The sequence below is a fragment of the Grammomys surdaster genome, unplaced genomic scaffold, assembly GCF_004785775.1.
Source record: "Grammomys surdaster isolate TR1022 unplaced genomic scaffold, NIH_TR_1.0 256, whole genome shotgun sequence".
NCBI classification, from domain to species: domain Eukaryota; kingdom Metazoa; phylum Chordata; class Mammalia; order Rodentia; family Muridae; genus Grammomys; species Grammomys surdaster.
This window is the reverse complement of record NW_021604697.1, coordinates 851,062-877,668: the sequence shown is the minus strand read 5'-3', so window position 1 is coordinate 877,668 and position 26,607 is coordinate 851,062. Positions and strand designations below refer to the sequence as shown.

Here is a 26,607-nt window from a genome sequence, read left to right as displayed (position 1 = left end):
CTGTGACTATTCAATCAGTCCTGTCTATCTAATTATACTTCATGCAGAATGGAAAAGTGTGGTTTTATTGATCACTATCTCCATTATCACATATATAGAATATAGCTACCACCCAAAATTAGTTTGTTGATTAAAGTCTGAATATATATAAAATTCTTAATGTTAATTTTTGATTATAAGTCTGAACGTTATAAGGATAAGAAGAGAATCATGTTATCTATCTGGTGTTTGGGAATATAGAAACAAGAAAGTAAATGAATTTGCATAAGAAGACTTGGTAGACCCGAGGATCCAGCTATACCACTCCTAGGCATATACCCAGAAGGTGCTCGAACATATAATAAGGACATATGCTCAACTATGTTCATAGCAGCCTTATTTATAATAGCCAGGAGCTGGAAAGAACCCAGATGTCCTTCAACTGAGGAATGGATTAAAAAAATGTGGTATATTTACACAATGGAGTATTACTCAGCTATTAAAAACAATGAATTTGAGAGGTTCCTAGGTAAATGGATGGAACTAGAAATTATCATACTGAGTGAGGTAAGCCAATCACAAAAGAACACACATGGTATTCACTCACTGATTATTGGATATTAGCCCAGAACCTTAAAATGCCCAAGATGCAACTCACAGGCCACATGAAGTCCATAAAGAAGGAAGACCAAGTGGGGGTGATTCGGTCCTTCTTAGAAGGAGCAACAAAATACTCAAGGGAGCAAATATGGAGACAAAGCGAGGGACAAAAACTGAAGGAGGGGCCGTCTGAAGACCTTTCCACCTGAGTATCCATCCCATGTGCAGTCACCAAAGGTAGATGCTGATGTGGAAGTCAGGAAGTGCATGCTGATAAGAGCCTGATATGGATGTCTCCTCAGAGGTCTTCAAGAGTCTGACATATTCAGAGGCAGATGCTCACAACTAGCCATTGAAGTGATTATGGGGTTCTCAATGGAGGAGTTAGAGTGAAGACTGAAGGAGCTGAAAGGATTTGTGGCCCCATGAGGAGAGCAACAATACCAACCAACCACAGCTCCCAGGGTCTAAACCACCAGCCTGGGAGCACTTATGGAGGGATCCAGGGCCTTAGCTGAATATATAAGAGTGGAGGGCCCTGCTGGGCACAGATGGAAGATGAGATCCTTGACCTCATGAAGGCTGGACGCCCCAGGGGGTGGGAGATTTGAGGGTGGGGAGGTGGGAGTGGGGGTGTAGATAGAGGTTACATCCACAAAGAAGAAGGAGGAGGTGTGAGGGGATTGGGGGTTCCTGGGTGGGTGGGGGATGGGGTAAGGGGACAACATATGAAATGTAAATAAAACATCCAATAAAAAAATTAAAAAAAAAAAAAAAAAAAGAAGACTTGGTAGGTGTATGAAGAGATGAGTCTTATAAGAAGTCTTCATGAAAATGGGGCTGTCAACAAGCATGGTGTAACACAAAGAGATTGTTGCAAGTAAACTAAATAAATTTTAAGAAGCAGTTGACCATAACAATCAGAATTAGAAAGTCAAAAATAACTGATGAACCATATGCATAGTTCATCTTCATAAAGAGTCAGGTGAGTTGTACTATTATGCAAGCTGGATCAACTTGAAAAGCCAGTTGAAAACCTGACATGGTGCATTGCCTATAATTGGAGACAATTCGTTCTTTATAATGTTGACTTATTTTTAACATAAAAGATTCTTTTCTCCACTTTACAATGTCAAAACCAACAATATTGTACAAGGAAAAAAGAAATGAAGTATGAGACTTGCAAAATTTACCAGTAGGGAATCATGCTTGCTAGAAAATTTAGGAGGTATCTGTTAGGAGAGAAAAAGACCAGAAAAGAAATAGAAAAAAATTTCTGCAGACAGCCTCATTATACATGTCACCTGTTGAGAACTTCTTCCTGGGAGATCTTCATTCATACTTAAAATTAATGACGAAAACATGGGACTATTTAAAACCTGTGCATAAAGGCAAAACTAAGAGGATTCAGTGGCTCATCTTTGTATATCTATTTGTATATAATAATGTTTAACATACATATGTAACAATAGTAATTAAAGAAAAGTGCTGTGAACTGAGGGAGAACTGAGGGTCTCTGGGGAAGGAGGAGACAGTGGAGGAAAATCATGTAAATGCATCACACATGCATGATACATGAAATTCTAAAAACTCAACTTCAGAAATATAAATAATAAAACAATGAAGACAAAATTTAAAAAAAAACTTTGAAATATGTTTTTTCAAGTATTCTCCAGTGTTCAGGGAAAATGTCTTCTCTAAGACCAGAGTAGCTCCTCCATCAAAATAAATGAGCGGACTAAATTGGAGCAGCCACTGACATCTCAGATGGTCTAAGGGATATCTGGTACTCAAGACTATGTTAACTCAGGGAAGATTTCCCTACCCAACACATGCAAAAATTGATAGAAGTGTAGCTATATATGACAGATTGATAGAAGTGTAGCTATATATGATGGATAGAGGTTGTGGTACAGATCTTACACAGTATGTCCAAGAACACAATACTTTAACAACAACCATTTTAAAACTACATTTCATTATGTAGTATATAAAGAGTAGACCTTAGACCAGGATTATTATCATGTCAATTATTATATTTATGAGAAGAGAAGGTGCAATGCTTTTAAAAACCTCATATTTTAAAATTGTTGTACTTTATTTACTTGCTACAATTATTACTATTTTGTTTTTGACTTTTTGGTTTTTTTGTTTTCTTGTGTTCTGGGGAGTTGGGGATGGGGGCAGGGTGTCTCTTTGTAACAGCCCCGGGCCATTCTGAAACTTGCTCTGTAGATCAGGCTGACCTTGAACTTAAGAGATTTTCCTCCATCTGCTTCCCATGTGCTGGGATTAAAGCTATATGCCGCCACTGCTTGGCTACTATGCTGAAACAGCAGAATAATTTGGAAGAATGTAATACAAGGGTTAACATACACAGGTGTGTCAGAAATACAGTGAATGCTTTCAGACATTGCCTCCAAGTAATTGAGATTGGGCAAACTGGATTACTTTTTCTTCAACATGAGTTACAAAAAGTTAAAGAAAAAGTTATAATTTCGAAAAAAAATAAGAATACCACTTCCATTGTTAAACAATTTTCAAATCACTAGTAACATAATAAGTTTCAGTAAAACTGCTCTAAAAGAGAGAGAGCCAAGAAAAAGGAGTAGTAACTAAGAGAGAGGAGGAATGACAAGGAAAGAAAACAGAAGAAAAAGAAAGAGACTGAGGAGAAATGCAGCAACACTGCAGCAAAGGCAACAGTGTGCTTAGCTAGAATTTATTAAAGACTTCCATAGTACAAAATTAGTTACATTTACTGTAAAAAGTCAAATAAACAAAACAATAAACTGAGCAATTTCTTCTGAAGTTCTACCAGCTATAAATAAGCACATAAATATTTTATCTCCTCCAAATTAATATTTGAATTATATAAAAATAATGAAGGGATTAAATCAATAGATCTTACTTCAAGACTTCTCAATTTTCTGACCAAATTCACATTGTAGCCAAGCTGATACCAAATTCACCACCTTCAGACAGAAATGCTGTTGACAGAATCTGTAGTAATTACTACTCCAAGGTTGTCAAATAGAGGCTCAAGTTAATGCTGTAGTTTAAAATCTTCCTCCTTGACCAAGAACTGTCACTCCCCTGGGTCTTTGTGGTATCAGGTCACAAAGATAATGTGTAATTACCACACAGACATATGGGCATAAAAAGTACACCTGCAAGGGACCCCTTGAGACTTCAGAATTTCTCCCTTCGATTCTCCTACTTGCATAATTCTATAATTTTAAACTTGTTAATTTCTAGTTACTCTGTTCCCACTCATCCCACAAGAATATCAGAGCCACTGTAAATTCCCTATCTTGTTATCTAGGACTGTTACATTCTCTCATGATTGAGTTATTTTTAAATCAAAACATTTTCTTGCTCACGATGAAGTCAAGCCCTAACTTTATGTTACTTGTGAACTGGAAAGCCATCCCAATTATTCAGATTATTTATTCAAATATGTTTCATGTTTGTATTTCTTTCCCTCTTGAAACCAAGTCTTATTTATATACTAAACCAAGTCTTATTATTATGCTAATCACTTATAAATATGCAAACAGTTAACTCTCAAGCTTAAGAATTTCAGAGAACTAGTAAACTTTGGACGCCACAGGGGGTGGGAATCTTGAGGGTGGGGAGGTAGGAGTGGGGGGGTTAGATAGAGGTTACATCCACAGAGAAGAAGGAGGGGGGTGAGGGGATAGGGGGTTCCTGGGTGAGTGGGGGATGGGGTAAGCGGACAACATATGAAATGTAAATAAAACATCCAATAAAAAAAATTTTAAAAAATGTTTTCATTGAAATTGAATTACATCATTCTCTCCTCATTTTCCTTCCCCAGTTACCCTCCCTCAAACCCCTCCCATGCTCCCTCTACTCTCAAGTTGATACCCTTTTATTAGAACCAGTAAAATTTCTAAGAGTTCCTCTTCAATTTCTTTTAGAAGGGAGTTAGAAGATTTATAATAAAAATACAAATTCAGATAAAATTCACTATTTTAGGTCATCACAGGAATGATATATACCGTGCTTAACTGTTGATGTATGGAGTCCTGGGGTCTGGCTTTCTTCTCTAGTGAGTGTTTATATGTGTATAAAGGTGGATATAAGCTTTTTACTAACCAAAAAAGACGAATAACAAAGTCTCTCACTGGACAAGAGTTCACCAAGTAGCCAAGGGTTTCAAGAACTCTGTCTTTTGATGCCCCCACAATGGGATTGCAAGCAAGTACACCACCCCTACTTTTTTATATGGGCTACAGTCCTGTAACTCAATTCTTCAAGCTTGCAAGGCAAGTACTTCACAAACTGAACTATCTTTTTTTGCAACTGGGTCTGATTTGCGTATAAGAAAAAAGACAATTTCAGTAGCTGTCAGCTATTAGACCTACAGTGGCATCTCAACAGTAATAAAGTAAAACAAAAACAATAGTCACTTCCATAATCCCATCTAAGCAAAGACAAAATAATAATGCTACCCCAAAACTAGCTTCTTCTTTGCAGTTGTCACTGAATATAGCACACATGCACACACACACACAACATATATATGTACATACAGAGGGGTGAGAGAGAACAGGAGAGGAATCAGGGGTAGCTATGAGTCTATGTGCAGGGCATCAGTTTATAGAAATGGAATCAGTCAGAACTGACTAGGTTATGCTGAGATGACAAACATTGATACAGCTTTAGCATGTTAAATTGTACTGTATTATGATCTCATTTACCTGTAGAGGGTAAGGCTGTAGTCCTCACTAAGCAATAATCAGAGCAGTGTTTACCTACAACTGAGAAGAAATTAAATGTGTATATATGATCAGACAACAAAGCCTTCATTTATGAGAGGAATGTAGTCTAGAAATCAGTGAACTATAAATTTTAATAAATACGCTCATTGATTTAACAATGTACACATATACCACATGATCACTATGCGTATTTTTACTGTATGTAATTTTTAACTGAGCACTAACCACTTCTTTTTTAATAATGACATTTCATTGGGGCTGGTTTTAGGTTTAGAGGTTCAGGTTATTATCATCAAGGTGGGAGCATGGCAATGTCCATTACTCAGACATAGTGCAAGAGGAGCTGAGAGTTCTAGATCTTCATCTGAAGGCTACTAGAAGACTGGCTCCTGTGTGGTAAGGTGGAGGGTCTCATAGTCCATCCCCACAGTGACACACTTGCTCCAACAAGCCCAAGAGAAGTAAAGAGAGTTCACTAAGCCAACCTCAGAAATTGCTCCAGGGAAGACATTTGCACTGGCTTAATTTTTTCTTTCAATTAAAATGTTGATTGCATTCTTAAATATACAGACTGAAATGTAAAATTACTAAAATGTTCAACATGAAAAAAAATTAGTCACCATGTTTTTGGCATACTTTTATTTATGACTTTTTTTTACTGGGCATTCATTGAGCTTCTTCTTTATTGGTTTACAGTTTTCAATAGATTCATAAATTTTCAAGCATTATTTGCTTACATATTTATTTTGTCCATTTTAAATGGCCTCTATTCAGGTTCACTAGTGTTTTCTTCCTCAGTTTTCAATCTGCAGTCAATTTAATGGAATACATTCCATCTCTAGCACAGTAATTGCATCTAGGATTGTATTATATTGTGTATATATGTATGCATGTGTATGTGTACATGTATATGCACACAAGTAGAGACCAGAGGTTGATGTCCTGAGTTTTCCTAAATAACTCTCTACCTTATTTCCTTTTGAGTGTCATTTTCCTTTTTTAATGTATCTGTCAATGTATTTATGCTTCTAAGCCTGCCAAACCTGAGTCTGACCCTCTCAGATCAACACGGTGGAAAGAGAACTAACTTTTATAAGTTGGCTTCTGACGGTCACACACATTTAAGGCCACACAATACCACCCCAATACACACATGTATGGTGGCACACTTATATAATACATAATACATATATACATATGCACTGACCACTTTTAAATAAAAATAAGAAGGAAATAAGTGAACAAATTAAATAGGGAGAGGACAAGAGGGAAGTTCAATGTGGTGTCTATAAGTGCTGCTTAATTTTTCCCTTGACATATCAATTGTGGACTCTGTAGAATCTTTTATGAGTGGAAGGCTTTTACAGTGATGTACTTTTACCAGAATTTCTTAATTATGAATAACAATAGATTTCATCATGATGCTTTCATTTACTCCTAGTGCCCTGCTTTTTCCCTTTGCACTCACACTGAGTCCCTTCTCAGCTTTTCTTCTTGGTGTTTTCATGTTTTTCTTCTTTTCTTTTCCATTTTCTTTGGTGACCAACAACATTTTATTAATGTTTATCACAGGATCTGGAGTGAGGGATAACTCACCAGAGCCTGGAATACTTACCAGTAGTTCATCGTGTAGAAAATATGTCTCTAGTGACCATTAAACGCTTATTAATACTAAAAGAGTTATCAGGTCTCATGAGTCATAGCTACCTAGTCCTACTAGCTGCTACCATTATCTGTCTGTATGTTCTCAGAGGAAAGTGGGACCTCATGCCATTTCTACATGGCACAATGTGTACAGGCCTAGTCTTTGTGCAAATACTGTGTCCATAAACACAACTATTGTGAGATCAAGAACACATCTGCTGAGTAATTCTGCCTTGATTATAACAATGCATATTTTTCCAAAGCCTTTTCCCTAACATTTTATTTCTCCAAAATAATTTTAAGTCTTTATTTTTATTTCTAAATAATATTTTTTATTTTATTTGATATTTTCTTTATTTACATTTCAAATGGTAGGCATCCCCTTTCCCGGTTGCCCCCGAAATCACCTATCTCATACCTCTTTCCCTGATTCTATAAGGGTGTTCCCCCAACCACCCATCCACTCCCACCTCCCTGCCCACAAATTTCCCTACAATGGGGCATCAAGCCTTCACAGGACCAGGAGCCTCTTCTCCCATTGATGCCTGACAAGGCCATCCTCTGCCACATATGTGGCTGGAGCCATAGGTCCCTCCATGTGTATTTCTTGGTTAAACTACTCCTGGGCATATACCCAAAAGTTTCTCCAACACATAACAAGAACACATGTTCCACTTTGTTCATAGTAGCCTTATATATAATAGCTAGAAGCTGGAAAGAACCCAGATATCCTTCAACAGAGCAATGGATATAGAAAATGTGGTATATTTACACAGTGGAGTACTACTCAGCTATTAAAAACAACGAATTCGTGAAATTCTTGGGCAAATGGATGGAACTAGAAATATCATACTGAGTGAGATAGCCCAATCACAAAAGAACACACATGGTATGCACTCACTGATAAGTGGATATTATCCAAAATGCTCAGAATACCCAAGATACAACTCATAGACCACATGAAGCTGAAGAAGAAAGAAGACCAAAGTGTGGATGCTTTGGCTCTTCTTAGAAGGGGGAACAAAATACTCAGGGGATCAAATACATAGACAAAGTGTGGAGCAGAGATTAAAGGAGGGGCCATCCGGAGACTGCCCTACCTGGGGATCCATCCCATATACAATCACCAAACCCAGACACTATTGTGGATGCCAAGAAGTGCATGCTGACAGGCGCCTGATAGAGCTGTCTCCTGAGAAGCTCTGCCAGAGCCTGATAAATACAGAGGGGATGCTCACAACCAACCATTGGAATGAACATGGGGTTTCCAGTAGGGGTCCCCAATGAAGGAGTTAGAAAAAGGACTGAAGGAGCTGAAGGGATTTGCAACCTCATAGGAAGGACAATAATACCAAACAACCAGACCTCTCCCACCCCCACCCCCAGAGCTCCCAGGGACTAAATAATACTTTTTAAAACATTTGAGTGTACAGAAATACAGAAGTCATTTTCATTTTTTATTAGATATTTTATTTACAGTTCAGATGTTATCCGCTTACCCCATCCCCGCACCCACCCAGGAACCCTCTATCCCGTCGACCTTCCTCCTGCTTCTCTGCGGATGTACCCCTACCTACTCCCCCACTCTCACCTCCCCACCCTCGAATTTTCCCAGACTTCATGGGACCAAGGATCTCCTTTCCCACCTATGCCCAACAAGGCCATCCTCCCCTACATATACAGCTGGAGCCATGGGTCCCTCCCTAAGTGCTCCCAGGCTGGTAGTTTAGACCCTGTGAGCTCTGGTTGGTTGGTATTGTAGCTCTCCCCATGGGGCCAAAAATCCTTTCAGCTCCTTCAGTCTTCACTCTAACTCCTCCATTGAGAACCCCTTGATCAGTTCAACGGTTAGATGTGAGCATCTGCCTCTGAATATGTCAGATTCTTGCAGACCTCTAAGGAGACAGCTATATCAGACTCCTGTCAGCATGCACTTCCTATTATCCACATCAGTGTGTACCATTGGAGACTGCACATGGGATGGATACCCAGGTGGAATGGTCTCCAGAGGGCCCCTTATTTTTATCCTTTGAAAATTTTATAAGTGCATATAATGTTTTTTTGGTCAAGTCTGTGCCCCAAACCATCAGCCCAAATACTCCCTTATCCTCCTAACACTTTAGTGTTCTCTCCCTCTCCCTTTGCTTTTCCCTCTTCCTGTTCCTTTCACTCTGTTCCTCTTCTCCCTTCCATTCCTGCCCTGCCCTGCTCCTCTCCTCTCCTCTCCTCTCCTCCCCTCTCCTCTCCTCTCCTCTCCTCTCCTCTCCTCTCTCTCTATCTCTCTCTCCACCACTATGTTCACTTCATTATGCTTAAATGTGCATGTGTGTAGGGCCATCTACTGGAGCATGGGTAGTATTTCAGGGCTGACATTCCTGAAGAAACTTATTCTCCCTCCTCTAGGAGAAATCAATGCCCATAGGTTCAGGTTGGGGTGGACTTTCTGTGCCCTTCCTCTATCCGTACTGAGACATTCTAAACCTTCAGAAATATTTATATACACCACTTTTAAACTTACCTTTTATTTCCTATGAGAGTGATTACAAAACACACTGTTTTTATCATCCTACTGTTCAAAAAATTATATGTGGGACAAGAAAACTGTTTAAATACATTTACTTATATGTACTTTATGTGGACATGTAAGTATGTACAAAATATTTGTGTTATTATCATGTATCATAAAATTTTATCAAATGTATCCTAAGTAATACTTGTTCAGCAAATAGAATTAAATTTTATTTCTGCTTATACATTACATGCTGTATCAAAGCTATATCATCATCTCTTTACATTACATTAATTTCTAATGTCCTTTCTCTGTTTGCTTTCCAAATTGCATGGGAAAATCACATTAATAGTTACGGAAGTTTCTAGTAAAAGCAATGAATGAATGAGCATTCTTATCAACATCCCTGAGTACCTGGTATTTTACAGTAAGCTTATGTCATACAATAATGAAGTAAGTTGTTAATATCATTATCACTGGTACCATCATCCTAGAATCCACTTAATCTACCCATAATGCTTTTGCAGTAAGTAGGAATATTTTGCGTTGTATTACAATATAAAAATCATGGGAAAAGAAAATGGTCACAATTTGGGGAAATCTTTGGCCTAAATTGCTACTTTCTGCTAACAATGAAATTCAGATAGGTCATATAACTTTCCCAAACATCAATATATTCTCTAAAAAAAGGAAACTGTCTTACACATGGGACCATATTCAAGATCCAGCGAAATTAACAAAATGGTTACAGAAATAGATTTTCATAAGGATTCCAATATTCCCAATACAACCTTGGAAAATAAAGTGTTTGATTCAGAGTTAAATGACATTTGGTAACAGTAAGTTTGTCCTTTTTTTTCCAATTTTCTATGGACTAGATACAAAATAACTACTTTTAATAACCCATGAGACAAATTCTAGAACAACTATCCAAATTGCCATTGGCTAGTGATCTTTCTGGAACAAAATCCTCATCACTCTCTCCCGAATCTGCTTGGTCCTTACCCCATAGATCACAGGATTAAGGGCTGGTGGGACAACCACATAGAGGTTGGCCAAGAAAATGTGGATATATTGGGGCACATTGTGGCCAAAACGATGTGTCAAGAAGGAGAAAAATGCTGGAGTAAAAAAGGTTAAGATAACACCTATATGAGAGCCACAGGTATTGAGAGCTTTGAGCCTGGCCTCCCGGGAGGGCAGGCAGAACACTGCATAGAGGATCCTGACATAGGAAAAAACAATGAGAACCACATCCAGGAGCAAGAGAGCAATGTTGCTAAGACCAAACATGATGTTGACTTTGATGCTGGCACAAGCTAGTCTGGCAATGCCCATGTGCTCACAATAAGTATGAGGGATGATGTGATGCCCACAGTAGGGTAGTCTCAGGAGGAGAAACACCAGTGGAAGAACCATGTATAGGCTCCGCAGCACAGCAATACCTGTGATGACCCCAATGACTTTTGTGGTGAGGATGACAGTATATTGAAGAGGCTTGCAAATGGCAATGTAGCGGTCAAAGCCCATGGCCAACAACATAATGCTTTCCATGGCTGTAAAGAAATGGATGAAGAACATCTGAGAAAGGCAGCCTCCAAAAGATATTTCCCTGAGATTGAACCAGAAGATGCCCAACATTTTGGGGATGGTGGTTGTGGCCAGACCCAGGTCAATAGAATCCAACATGGCTAGGAAGTAGTACATGGGCTCATGAAGACTATGTTCAGTTTGGATCACAAATAAAACAGCAGCATTCCCCAGGACTGCAATGAGATAGAGAAAACAAAAGGGAAATCCAATCCAGACGTGTGCGTCTTCTAGCCCTGGGATGCCCAGCAGGAGGAATGAAGAAGGATGGACTTGTGTGTCATTAGACAGGGACATTCTCTCAGTCATAGATAGATACTGTGCTGAATACAAGTAAGTATTAATGTATGATTAGTATGCTTTTTCTTTGTCTACTTAGCTTTTTATCTTCATTCCTGATAACATATAAAAATAACCTTTAAATATTCTGTTCATATTTGTAGAATAAGTAAAATGGTCTCTTCATTTCATGTGTAAGTTCCCAGAATTTCACATGGGATCAGCTATAGAGCCACCATTATTACACTGAACTCATGTAAGAACAGAAACTGATATAAAGAAGAGAAGCAAGAATAAAGGAAGAGTACAGACTGGCCAGGAATAGATGAAGAGTGAAATTCCAGTGTTGGACTGCAAAGTAGTGTTACATATGCTTTTGCTTAATAAGTATAAGAATTACTCAGGCACCCGTTATTTTTGCCCTTCCCTATTTGGAAAGCTGAAACCCCCAAGTGTTGTGTATACAATGTTGTTTGTATGTGCTGTTATGTACAGAGTTGATACTGTTCTAAGACCAGGAAAAACAACTTATCTTCCTTTGATTTGTTTCATGAAAAAGCTGTGTCATGTAGAAGTTCTTTATATTTTCATATTTAGATGAAGAGATAAAGCTGTAGGTGTTTTAATTTTTATGATAGGAAGTAAATCATTCATGTCCATTATAACTCTATTAGAAAGTCTCACCAGGTTTGAAAAGTAAAGACAATTAGAGGAAAATGTACTTGATAAAGATCATTTTGTTTGTTTTTAGCTATGATGAAAACATGAATTGAAAGATTGTATTAACATGGACAAAACTTTCATTTGGTCAATGAATGAATAATGCATCCAGTGGGAAATTCTCCATATATGGACCATCTATGGGAAGAGATAGATATATAATTTTCCAATATACTTCAACCTATGTATATGGAAGAGATAGAAGTACTCAAAACATTTCTATTTAGTTCCTTCTCTGATTCCATCCCGGTACCATGTTCAATAAACTTTGCTATTACAGTAAACTATGAACAAGTAGTAAATTAAACTCCTGAAGAAAACAAGCATGAAGTTCATTTATTCACTTATTTACAAAAAAATTATGGTATTAATAATGTGGAAGTAATTGACTGTCATGTATAATTGTACACAAAGAATATATTCATATTTAACAAGATGCAACTGTTGAAAAATTCAATGTGTCTACCAGATATGTTTATGAATGAAGCATGTCTTGGGATTTTTTTTATGTGTGTGGGTAGGGGAAGTCATGGAGTTGTGGAAGAAAGAATCAACTATGATCGAATATGTTATATGAAATTTTTTAAATTAAATTAAGAAATAGAGTTCTATCTTTGGACTTGAAAAATATTTAACCATTCCAGTGTTTCTTTAAACATATGACACATATATATTCCTAACGCACTCATTTGAGGCCTATAAAACACTGCAGGAATGAAAAATAATTTGATAATTTTAGTAGTTGTTTGAGGAACACTGTGTTCATGTGCATACACATGGGTGTATGTAGGTGTGGACATGTGTGTATCTCCTAGACAGCTGATATTAAGGAAACTAAAACTACAGTTTTTAAATTTACTACATGATCCTTCATGACATGCAGTTGTAGTTCTATTTTTCATTTGTTGAGAACATGCACAGTATTATAGTTGGGGAAGCATTTTGACAATTCATTCCATCACGTCTTTACAGGGATTCTACAAGTACTACAGTCAACCAGGCAATCTGAAGACAAATTTAATTAAAACTGATCATACACTCCCTCCAGAACTCCAAATATGACATTTAAAAAAATTTCCTGCCAAAAAACATTGACTTATCTTGTAATGAAAATGATATGGTAGATTATGCACAGATCACTGTGAAGAACAGAAGGGGTTAAGAAAATGTCCAAGGAAAAGACTGGAACTTTGGCAATGAGAATGAATGTCTATGGATATAAACAAGTATACACAAAAGTGTATGAGGGTAGGCATGAAAGTGTGTGCATATGCAAATATAAGCCTCAGATGGTTATCCTCTGCTACCACCTACACTATTTAACTTTTATATTTATTTTTTATTTTACCACAAATTCTCTAATTGACATGAAGATCACCTAGTAAGCTCAATTGGTTTGTCATCCTGCCCCAGGGACCTACCTTAACCCATTTTCACAGCCCAGGTATTACAACTGTGTGCCAAAATTTGTCCTGCTATTTGTGTAGTCTGAGGAGGATAAAATTTAGTGTTTCATGCTTAGAAGTCAAGTTCTTTGCCAACTGAGCTATCAAACTCTGAGGTATTTCCCACACCAAAGAATTAGAGGTAAAGAAAAAAAGGCATTTTGTTATAGAAAAAGAATAAGATCAAAGTAGAAGAAATGGAAGCATGCTGACTAATCAATATGGAAAAAAGCAATCTATGGTCTTGCACTGACCTCAGGAAGACTCAGTAGTAGGCTGATGAGTCTTATGTGACTGATGTCCAGGACAATGGCAGAGGCTTCATAGAGAAGAATCTGATAATAACATCGAGGCTACAAACCATAGAACCTTTTGCCTGTGGACCTCTCAGGAGACCATCATGTTCTCACACAATCATGTGTCCACTTATAAGCACAGAGAAGATAAGTACCTGGACTTTCTTTTCTGCACTCAATTCTGCAATCGCATGTCCAACTATGTATTATAGAATATGTGTCCTCTCTCAGAGTTTCCTCTCTGCTTTCTGGGTCCTATTTCATAAATGTCTATTCTAAACAGCCATAGTCCATGTTAAACTTAGACATAAACTCACTAATTCATACATTTGGTTCCCCTTGATGCCTCTTGTAAACAGAGAAGTACAGTCTGTCTCTTCTTGCAGTTCAGACTGAACCACTCAGTTATACAGTATCAGAAATAGCAGCTAAATAAAAATCAGACATTGGTGCAAAGCCATCCCTAGATATTTTTTTCTTAGTTTTATATGTGAAAATTTGTATGGCCATGCCACAAAGTGTATGCAGGGAAGGAACAGCCTTGGAGGTTGCATAAGTATGGTTTTTTCTGCATCTGGTACTTACACATTCACAATTCCTCCATCTCCTCATTCTCTCTGGGCAGGCACCCTTTCTCCATCTCCCTTAATAATTTTTCTTGGTCTAAACACAACATAACTTACCTTGTTTTTTAAGTCACTATGAAATGTCAGTCAAGATAATCCTGTGGCACACTACTTGCTTGCTGAGCAGAAGTAATTTATGTATTTTCCATGGGCCCATTTCCCCTAACAATGCAACCACAGTATCATGGGAATCTTGATGGGGCACAGTGTGTGGACTCTGGAGAGTTCTTCCCCTCAGTCACTCTTTGTGCATATAAGATATAATTGCAAGGGACTATTGCTGTTACTTTGTTTCTTTCAATTATCTATGCCTCTCACATTGATACAAAGCCTGTTTTTGCTTTCTCACCTGTGCTTCTGGAGTCAATTAAAAAAAATCACTGCCAAAACCAGTGCCAATAATCTTCTTATACGGTGGATAGATTGCTGGGCAGTTATAGCTCTTATGGAGTACTTGAGCTTGCTTTCAAGCACTCACATGGCATCTCACAGCCACCCTAAGCCAAGCTCTGACACACATACAACCTATATCTGTACAATCCTCAGCAAGTTCATTAACACAAACAATGGGGACTATTAAAAATCCTAAGTTAGTTATAAGAAACTGAGTAGGCCAAATAAGAGAGGGGCAGAAAGATGCTCCTAGACAGCATCTTGACTACAACAACAGAAACATAAAATAAATGTGGACATTTCAGCTATGATGAACCATAGCATACCTCACACCCACGCCCTGCTGGAGTATTTGTTGTAAAAAAAATAATAGGGTAAAAGGAACATACTGATCAGGTGTCTACGGCACATCTTACTAATCTACTCAACTAATATAATCATACATTGGAGAAAACACAACAATATTCACAATACTGAAAGTTTGGTGACTAGGAATCCTAGTCCTAATCCTCTGAATAGACAAAGAAAATGTGGTGTGTGTACCTTTGGGTGTTGTTCAGCAATAAGAATACAGTTACATTGTTTCCTGGAAAGTATATGCAACTTGAGATCATCATATTACATGAAATAAACCAGACCCAGAAACACTAAAATTTTTCCTCTCAGTTGTGAATTTAAGTTGATATATATACATATATATGATATATATATTACATAAAATGATATATATAAATATATATTGTGTGAGTATGTGTGTGTGCGTGTGTGTGTGAGAGAGAGAGAGAAAGAGAGAGAGAGAGAGAGAAAGAGAGAGAATATTATCAAAATGTAAGTAAGACTTTTAGAAGTAAACTTGTAGTAGTGGGAAAAGAAGTAGAAAGAATGAAGAAGCTATGAAAGATTAGTATGGGCTGGTCGATGGTGGCGGACGCCTTTAATCCCAGAACGTGGGAGGCAGAGGCAGGTGGATTTCTGAGTATGAGGCCAGCCTGGTCTACAGAGTGAGTTCTAGGATGTCCAGGGCTACACAGAGAATCCCTGTCTCAAAAAACAAAAAAACAAACAAAAAAAAAAAACCAAAAGAAAGAAAGAAAGAAAGAAAGAAAGAAAGAAAGAAAGAAAGAAAGAAAGATAGATTAGTGTTGTGCACTGCTCATGCCTAGGGATTGCAGGCTGGCAGAACTGCCGCAGGGCACCGAGGACAGTGGTGGCACAGCCTGGGGTGGGGCAGCAGGCATGGAAATGGCGGCCACGGGCCGCCCCAGGCCAGGCCCACAGGGGTGGCAGATGTACTCTGGGGTCGGGGGCGTGGAAGGCGCTGGCGGAGCTGGCCCAGGGCCCTTGGTAGCCAGCGGGACAGTGGGGCTCGTGCTCTGCGGCGGCCTCCACTCGCGACCCCCAGAGGTGGCAGCAGCGAAGAGGGAGATCGCAGCTGTGAGCTGGGGCACAGCACACTTTTCAGTTGCTCGGAGCAGGACCTCTGTCCCAGCCTCCAAATGCGGGAGAGTGTTACTTGCTCTTTCAGTTCCCTCTTTCTGGGGGCAGCTTGTGAGAGCCCACGGAAGAAAAGTGTTACAGCTCTCTCAGTTCGCTCTGCCCACTGAGAGGAGAGGAGAGTTGTTGTCCTTTGAAATGCGCAGGATAGCCGCGACTGGCGAGGGATTGCGAAAGCACTCCGACAGCAGGAGGTCTTACACCACACAGCAAACTTTACTTTGAGCTCTGGAGATATATACAGTTTTGGGGGGAGAACAGATAACTTCTATTGGTTTGGTTTGAGGGCTTGGGGATGTCTTATTTGCATGGAGGTGTTATTCCTACGTGATAAAGGCCATGGACCTCTCTGTGGGAGGGGGCCGTGGGGAGGGGAAGCTAAGAGGGCCATTGGCTCTGGAAAAGTTCGAAGCAGCCTGCCGTCCTACAGATCTTCTTCAGACCAAGGTTCCTGGGGCTTCAGTTCTTTCTACCAAGCTTTCTGGATTTTCTCATAGCCCACTGCCCCACAGATTAGTATGGGTCAAATACATGACACACTTTAAAGAGATATTTTAAAAACCAAAAACCATAATAAATATTGAAAATGAAAATGCATCAAGAACATTCAAATCAAAACAAAAGAGTGCTCAACAGAGTGTAATGCTGATTTTTTAAAAATGACATAAAAGAAACAGAACTTATAATTGAGCAGGCTAGGTAACATGGTTCCATTATATGAGTTATCCTGAATGAACTAATTAATAAAAATCAGAAAGAGAAAGTGTGTCTTTCTGTGTCTAACTGTAATCCACACCCTTTCCCTGTAAGAAACTGTATCCATGAATCAAATACCTTGAGTGATTTTTATGAGTCCATCTAGTACATTAATGAACTAAGATTAGTTTGGGAGAGTTGAGAATGAAAATGTCAGAAGTGAAGGTAGACATGAGATCTGTGACCTCAACTCTGCCCTTTAGCTCCATGATTTGATGCTATGTAGTTTAAACGAAAAGTCAGCAGGTCCTTGTAAAGAAGATGCTCAAGAGGAAGATGCTTTATGGGCCTCCTTTTACTTTTGCTGACCACTCTTAAATTCATATCCAAGACTACTTTGCTTTTAAATACCCAGATCCAATGAGATATGTGGGTCTGCTTGTAGACTCTCAATTTGGCACCTCTGTCTTTTTCTACTCTAATTTACTCACTACTGGAGAACTAAACTTATCTGTTTTACTTATCATGGCTTTATTTAATAAAAACATCAAAATATAGTAATCTAAATCATGCAGATTTCTTTTCCTTTGAGGACATTGTGTATAATCTTTTATTCAAACCTGTTTCTTCCCCTTCTCTCTTTGTACTGCTTCTATTGACAAATTTACAAAGATAGATTTAGACTATGTCACATCTCTAATTTCAAAGGTTTAGAAATCTTAAACTTTCTGTTTATTGGCATGAGAAATAGAGGGATGTGGCTTGACTTACTAAAACATTTCTTCTCCGTGAATCCAGATGCAGGAAAATGCTGGTCAAAAATTATAACTATATGATACAACATAGTTAATATGATAGATGAGATGTTTTTCAGTAGTAGATAACAAAATAATCATATTTGTTGTTATTATAGTACTTATCAGTTTTGTTATCTCTTCCTCATATGTAGCTCTTGAAAAGAGGGGAGTTCATATTTTTCCTTACTCTGAACTCTAATTTTAACAGTGGGTGAGAAAACAGCACTATATTCTGAGGAATAAACAATGAAAAAACCCAGATCTTCACTCTTGCCAAGTACAAGAGGATCCTTCTTCCTTCGAATTCCTGGCTCCTTGGCACCCAACAGTGGGAACTTATATCTCTGCCTCCTGTGTAATGATGAAAATGTAAAGTTAACATAAAAAGGACTGAGAAAGAATATTTCCATTATATAAACTCTTTAATTTCTTCACTTTTGGAGCACTAAACTTATCTAAACTTAAGTTCAGGCTCATATAAGAGGCAGCCTCTCAGACAACACGGAAGCAATATTACGCTAAAGGGAGTCTTATCAAACCAGATAACCAGCAAAGAGATGTCACAAAACAGGCAAATATGTCCTGGGAGAGGCAAAACAAGGCAGAAACAGCAGTGGTGATATCAGATGAATATGAAGCCCATCAAATACATATAATAAATTGTTGAGTTGTAGCATACATGGGTCCACTGCTGGGTTGAATTGTGGGTCTCACATCTGCCACCCACAAGGGGCAAGGACCAAGGCTCAGAGAGGCAGAGGCATGGGAATTTGACTGTGTTCACTCCACACCAGCGCTGGGCAGACATTGGGCTGTGAGAAGCTTCGGGACTCTGCTCTGCAGGTGGAAGAACACAGTCTGAGGTCCTGCAGGGCATGGAGCTCTTGAGTTGGGGGTCCCCAGACCAAAAGGCAACCAGGAACTGACTGGTTCTCAGGCCCTTGGGCTTCCAGGGACAGCTGAGAGGCTGCAGAAGGGTTGAGAAGGGGGTGTACAGGCTGGATCGACCTGCAGCTGAATGGAGGAGGGGGAACGAGGAGCTCTGACTGTGTCCCCATGGGATGAGACTCTTAGTCATGACAAATGGCTTAGCTAAGTCATGGCTGTTTGGCTTGCCTGTGTGAGTTGCTGGGCCTCTGAGGCTGGAAGTGTAGAGAGGTCATCGGTAGGAGATTAGATGGTAGTCGAAGACCTCCACAGTTCCCCACAACATGTCCCAAAGAAGAGAAATAGTCCATGGTCATAAGCTATGATGTTAAGATATTTATTGTCATGGTGGAAAATGTATGAATCTATATCCTGGTATTCTCAGGGTGGGCCTGTGGTTAAATACCTTTTGCAAGGAGGAGGGTCTAGGAAGGAATCCTTAATTGGCCACGCCCTCTGGCCTTTAGGTATCTCATTAATATGGAGATCTGTCTTGGGGCTCTGTGGCTTGTAGTCACGCCCTCTACCTGTGGAGGGGATAGTAGGAGTGTTGTCCTACATGACCAATGGCCACAGACTTCTCTGTTGGTGTCTGAAATTATGTGAAAGGAGTCAGGGGCCCAGGAGCAAGGCCAAACTCCTATGGTCCCTGAAGGTCTCCAGGGTTCAAAGCCTGCTTGATCAGGTACCCAGCTGCCTCTCACAGCCCACTACCCCAAAATAAATAATGGAAGATAAGAACATAAGGCAGAAAAAATATGGCCAGGAGGACTATCTAATCACCAAATGACTCAGCAAATAACTCTGATGAATAATATTATTATAGAAACTGTTAGACATATAAGGCAAAATTGGAGATTTAATAGGCTATTATAGATGTCAATAAAGCAAATAAACAAAAAATAAATAATAAAGTATATAAGAAACTTAAGTACAAGGAAGATTTAATTTACAAATGTACAACAGAAATTCTAACCACATCAAAAACTTCTATTCTTCAGACTTTAAAACATTTACAAAATGTGCTATACCATGGACAAACGCAGCCTGAACACTTTCCAGTGTGATTCCTTAATATGCACACTTGCCTTCTCCTAATTTCATATCAAACACATCAGCTCTTCTCAGATGTTTTAAAAAATAAAATCATATTGCTGTGAAAAAAATTAATGAGAGATAATTTGTTCAATGAATGGAAGTATAAGCTCTAACAGCACTTGAATATATAAAAATTCAAGTATAATAATAGAATGAAATGAAAATAACTAAATTAGTTAATTTTACTAATATTGAACATCTGGGTATTACTATGTAGCCCATGTTGATTGCTACCCGGAAACCTTTATGCCTCAGCCTCCCTAGTGATGGGTATGCTTCGTGTGTGTGTATATATAGTATTGTAATGTGTATATTTATATACAAATTTTATATAATATATCTATTGTGTATATTGTAATTTGTATTTATATATACATTATGTCTATTATATAATATATATTATATATTATACATGTATATGAGTACCACACATATTAAGAGCCATGGGTCTGGCCTCCTAAGAGGGTAGACAAAACACTGCATAGAGGATCTTGATACAAGAGAGAATAATAAGAACCACATCCAGGAGCAAGTGAGAAATGCTGCTAAGACCAAATATTTTGGCTCTGATGCAGGCACAAAGTAGACAGGCAAAGCCTATTTGCTGACAATAACTCTGAGGGATGATGTGCCCACAGCCCTTAAGAATGTGGCAAAAAACTCTGAAAACATGAGTTCAAAAATATGTAAACAGGATTTCTCGACTATGCAAAATGTAAAATTGCAATATGAATTACATGAGTAGCTTCACGGGCCTAAAAGAACAGAGGCAGCTGTACTATGAGACAGCTTGTCAGAAAGATACAAAAGCAGGCAGATAAAAGGCATTCCTATTCTGAAGTTCAAGGTCATCCTGGGACAGGGAGAATTTAGGCCCAGGCATGATAAGAGTTATGATCACTATCAGTATAGGAACTATGAAGGTCAGAGGATGAGTTAAGAGTCTCTCATGAAGACTTAATGTATCCCTGACTCATCCTCTGATTACAGTGCATTTCTAGAATGTATGTGAAAAAGACATACTTGCCATCTAGAAAAATTCCTTCATGCTTGGAAGGGATTCTAAACTCTTGTCTATCTATAGAGTCTTCTAATTGGCACACACACACACACACACACACACACACACTCTGAAAGACCTGGTATTTGTTGTGTAGCAAGTGAAATTAAAAGATTTTGGTAAATTTTTTGCCCTAGCTTATCTGAGACAAAGATATTTTTGTAAAACTTTTAGTGGTTCAATGTTGAAGTAATTATTTAAAACGGTGTTTTCTTGGGCTGACTATCTAGCAGCAGCAGCTCTGCCTAGCTCAGACCCCATGTTCCGCGGCAAGAGGCTGCGTGTGCACTGCATCTAGCAATGGCCAGAGGCCAGAAACACCAGCCCTGCCACTCATGAGACACCAGTGTGGGAGATGGCTCTGTTAATCTTCCACGCTATCTCTGCAAGGCTGGGCATTGCCCAGACCATCCTGCCATCCACGTAGACCCAGTAAGGAAATGAGACTCTAATGCTTAAAGATTAATCAAAGGCTTTATATGTTTGGCAATGCTCAATAACAATATGCCCGTACAATTAGAGTTGTTTCCCAATTACCTAACCTAAATATAAGTTGTTACCCACGACTGCTCTCCATACCTATGTGACTCTTCTTCCTCATACATCTCTGCTCTCTCTAGCTCCTCCTCTTCCTTTTCCTCTTCCTCTCTTTACTCCTCCCACCTTAGCTCCTCCTACAGTTCAATATAAACAGGAGATTCACTCTGTCATGAGAGGCTTCCTGATGGTTTTCCTAGGAGTTTTGTTGTCTTTCCTCTTTTTATTTCTCTGTACTTTAGTACTGTATCTTTATTTTTCCATTGTATTTTCTTTGTCATCTAGGAGAATTTCTTCTTGCTTGAATCCAAAGGATTATTTCCATATTTGACCCTATGTAATTGCTGCAGTTGTTTGTTTTCAAAACTGAAAAGAGATTAAAAAGTGATGCTTTGATATTTTATTCAATATTTTCTTTCCAATCATTATATAATGATGCGATGCAATTTCATCATGAAAGAAATTGGAATTATGATTTGTTTCTTTGATCAGCACTCCTGAAAGCCACACCTTAAATAATGCTTTATGAATGACAGTACAACCTTGATAGACAGCAACATCAAAAAACACCCCGTCCACAATCAATGAATTCTGTATAATAGTATTGAGAAATACTATTGTAGCTTCTTTATCCTTGAAACAAGATTATAATATTCATAACAGAAAAAATCCATTTGTCATTCAATAATATTTTACTCAGAAGTGGGAAAAATATTTGCTATTTATCTTGTTTACTGTCCATGAATACAGAAACAATGTGTGTTTAGCATAATATTCTGTAAATCAGTTATTCTATTTAAGTTTATTTACATGTAAGTTCTTCTCTTAAATGAAGAAAATAACTGAAAGGGTACAAGTCATAAGCTCACTGTCAAACTCCCTTACAAAAAAATATCACCACACTATCTCGAATCTGTTTAGTTCTCACCCCATAAATAAGAGGGTTAAGAGCAGGTGGAATGATTACATACAAGTTAGCAAGGAGGATGTGGATATACTGTGGAATGTTGTGTCCAAATCGATGAGTCAAGAAGGAAAAGAAGGCTGGAGTGAAGAAGGCCAAGATCACACACACATGGGAACCACAGGTATTAAGAGCTTTGAGTCTGGCTTCCCAGGATGGGAGTTTGAATACAGCATGAAGAATTTTCACATAGGACAGAGCAATCAAAATAACATCCAGAAGTATCATAGATATGAGTATTAATCCAAATAATACATTAACCTTGATGCTGACACATGCCAACCGGGCAATGCCCATATGCTCACAATATGTGTGCGGTATTATATTGTGTTCACAGAATGAAAGCCTTAGAATGAGAAATATAAGTGGAAAAATTAAAATGAAATTTTTGAATAGTCCAATCCCAGCAATAATACAGATTATTCTGGTGGTGAGGATTGTGTTATAACGGAGAGGGTTACAGATGGCAATATAGCGATCAAAGGCCATGGCTACAAGCATGAATGTTTCAATGCCTGTAAACAGATGGATGAAAAACATTTGAGCTATGCAGTCTCTAAAGGCAATCTTATGTAAACCAAACCAAAATATGCCTAGTGCTCTGGGAACAGTTGCCGAAGACAGGCCCAAGTCAGTTAGAGCCAACATGGCCAATAGGTAGAACATAGGCTGATGAAGGCTGTGCTCAAGATGGATCACAAAGAGAATGATGACATTCCCTAGGACAGCAATAAGATAGACTGTTCCAAATGGCAAACCAAGCCAGAACTGCAACTCTTCCAATCCTGGGATTCCCAAGAGCAGGAAGGATGAAGGGTGAATCCATGAGCTGTTGCCTGGTGACATGCTGTCAGGAGCCTCTGATGAGTAGACTGATTTGAAGGAATCTACACAGGACTTGACAATACTTCATCAGCACCAATAATGAAGAACAGAAAGGATGTCAGTAGTATTCCTTCTGATGGAGTGTAGAAATGTGTTTTCCTTCGTATTTCTTCTCTTTTTCTATTCACTGATTAAATAGAATATGAAGTTGAATATTTCTTAATAAACCCATGAATATTTAGACTCTGTTCCAGACAACCTAGATGAACTTTTCTCATCATATAAACTAAGTCTAGTGGGGAGATGAACCTAGCCATGGCACACAGGCTTTTATCTGGGCTATTTTGAAATGTATATTTATGAATTGTGGGGAAGTGTTATTGGACTGATAAATGATTACAAGCTCAGACCACAGATCATACTGTGGCTTTCAAAAATATCCTTCAAATGTCACTTATTCAACTAGACATATGTGTAAAATAATATACTATAACCTACTTACATGAATAGTCAATGGAACTCTTTCCTCCTCCTTAACTTGCCTGTAAATAGCTATAATCAGGGTATAATGCTAACGAAACAACATAGGCTATCAGCTAAAAGCCCAGTGCCGTGTATGAGTTACCTCTTTTTTGAGTGATTGTCCACAAGCTACTGTCATTATTTTTGGTTACTCTCTAGAACATGATGATCAGATACTACTGCTGAAGATATCACACATTTTAGTTATATAAGATGGAGAAATGAAGCCAGTACTGACCTGAAAGCTTCATCCCTCCTGGATAATTTTCATAAAATTGGTAGATGCTACAAGAGAAAAAATAAGGAACCAACTTTGACTTCCAGTAACAATTGTCCTGGCAAGATAAACCCACTAGTCCAATAGTAACATAAATAGTATGAAATAAACCAAACAGTTTTTCATTTGATTTAAAGCCTGCTCTAGAAGCTGAAGTGATGGCTTGGTGATTCAGAATGCATAGTGATCTTCCAGAGGACCCAAGTCAGTTCCCACCACTCACATAAGACAGCTTACTATCACCTAATACTTCAGCTCCAGGGGCATATGCCCAAACCTCTAGTCTCCATGGACACTGCATTCACATGTGTATACACACACACACACACACACACACACACACACACATGCACACACAAGATAGAATAATAGTAGTAGTAATAATAATAATAATTCCCACTTTATAAACGGAACTTAGGACTGATGCTAATAAATGGGCTAAAAGTCCAAGGCTGGTTAAGGGATAATCCCTATATAATAGCCTAACGCTAAATTAGCACAGGAATATTCTTATCTTTATATCCATATATTGGGTTATCTCCCAACACTTACCACAGAAGAATAAAATGAATTATATATGCATGGATAAAATTCTTACCTTTTTTAGAACTATATTAACTCTTTTGCTTTTTCTATATATGTGCTGTTTTTTATTTTGTTACCAATGGGTGAAGACATTTGTTTTGAACTTTGGAATGAGGACCGTCCTCTATGAGGCCTTGGTTTCTCAATATTCAGTGCAACATAATTCAACTTGGATATGAAAATATTACTTTAAGAGAGACTGACTCAGCCATAAAGCTCTAACACTTGGACTTTAACTTATGTGTTCTATTCCTCACGTCAATATTGTGTGCTCACTTCTTTTTAAAATAATCCATATCATATCAAACTTGGTTGCCTCAGAGGAAACAGTGGATGATACTGCTATTGTTGTCATCATGACTACGATGATAATTTAAGAACTGTTGATATGATTCCATGAAATGATTTGAAGTTTAAGACTGTATCACTTGCTACTCAAAGGGAAGGAAAAAACAGCATAGTTCCTGAATTAATGAAATTCCCTCACATTTACAGCTGAAGGAATACCTCTACCCTTAACATGAGGCTGTTTTATGACATCTTGATGGTACCAGGATCCTTCTCAAAGTTACCCCCGGATATGGGCTACAGTCCAAGTATTTCAATGTTCATTTGTTTCTTGGGCTGCATTTCTCATTATAGTCAGCACCACCAGATTTTCCCCAAATTATTATGAAATGCTTTGTATTATTTCTGATGTCTTTTACAATTGTAGTCAGTTTAAATTCACCTGAGGTATATTTCCTCCAATTCTACGTTCCAGAGAAAGTTAAAAATCTTTGAGACATGTATAAACAAGTATTCTACAGTTTTGTGGAAAAACGGTTTTTCTAAGACTAGAGTTGTTCCTCCATCAAAATAAATGAGCAGACGTAAACTGGAGCAGCCACTGAGGTCTCGGACTGTTAATGTCGAAGAGAAATCTTATATCTTGATACTCAAGGCTATTTTTGTCAATTCAATGAAGGTTTTCCTACCCAACCTATGCAAAAATGAATAGAAAAGTAGCTATAAATACATCTTTGAGGGATAGAGGTTCTATTGTAGTTCAGTGGTATAGATCTTACCAAGTATGTGCAAGGATACACTTTAACAACAACACCTTAAAAAGTGCATTTTATGTGGTATTTAAAAAGTAGAATTTAGACAAGGATTAATATCATGTCAGTTGCTACATTTATGAGAAGAAAAGGAGCTATGCTTTTTTTTAAAAAAAAAAAACACTCCTATCCTAAATTGTAGTTCTTTTATTTACTTGCTATTTTGATTTTGTTTAATTTTATTTTTCTTTTTTTGGAGTGGGGTGGATTATCTCTATACAACAGCCCTAGTTATCCAGGATCTTGCTGCGTAAATCAGGCTGAACTTGAATTTAGGAATGTTCTTCCATCTGCCTCCCATAGGATGGGATTAAAGCTATGTGCCACCATGCCTGGATACTATGCTGAAATAGCAGAATAATTTGGAAGAATATTATACTAGGGCCAACACACACATGTAGACACAAATCAGAATGGAAAATTCAGTGTATGCCTATCAGACATTACTAACAAGTGTTTAAGATTGGGCAGAATTGTATTACTTTTGTTCTTTAACATGAGTTACAAAGAGTTAAAGAAAAAGATATAATTTAGAAAAAATTAAGAATACCACTTCCAGTGTTAAATAATTTTCAAATCAACAGTAACATAATAAGTTTCAGTAAAATTGCTCTAAAAGTGAGAGAGAGCCAAGAAAAAGGACTAAGAAAGAGAAGGAATGACAAGGAAAGAAAACAGAAGAAAAGGAGAGAGGTTGAGGAGAAATGCAACAACATTGCAGCAAAGGCAACAATGGGCTTAGCTAGAAGTTTTTAAAGATTTCCATCAGTCAAAATTAGCTATATATATTGTAAAAATTCAAATAAACAAAACAATAAAATAAGAAATTTCTACTGAAATTCTACAAGCTAGAAATAAGCACATAAACATTTTATCTCCTCCAATTTAATGTTTGA

The 26,607-nt window shown here is 38.0% G+C and overlaps 2 protein-coding genes across 2 annotated transcripts; both read right to left on the bottom strand.

The window, feature by feature from the left end:
• Nucleotides 1–10,425: 10,425 nt before the first annotated feature.
• Nucleotides 10,426–11,379, bottom strand: LOC114627663 (olfactory receptor 52E8-like). The gene has a single exon (XM_028775547.1). It carries the CDS (start codon nt 11,377–11,379, stop codon nt 10,426–10,428), a length of 954 nt encoding a protein of 317 aa, XP_028631380.1.
• Nucleotides 11,380–22,309: 10,930 nt separating this feature from the next.
• LOC114627675 (olfactory receptor 52E8-like) lies at nt 22,310–23,248 on the bottom strand. Its single transcript, XM_028775559.1, has one exon. The coding sequence runs from the start codon at nt 23,246–23,248 to the stop codon at nt 22,310–22,312; it is 939 nt and encodes a 312-aa protein (XP_028631392.1).
• Nucleotides 23,249–26,607: the final 3,359 nt, after the last annotated feature.

Bases quoted from the DNA above. Each gene is read 5' to 3' on its own strand.
- LOC114627675 (XM_028775559.1), bottom strand. From the start codon at position 23,248: ATGTCACCAGGCAACAGCTCATGGATTCACCCTTCATCCTTCCTGCTC.
- LOC114627663 (XM_028775547.1), bottom strand. From the start codon at position 11,379: ATGACTGAGAGAATGTCCCTGTCTAATGACACACAAGTCCATCCTTCT.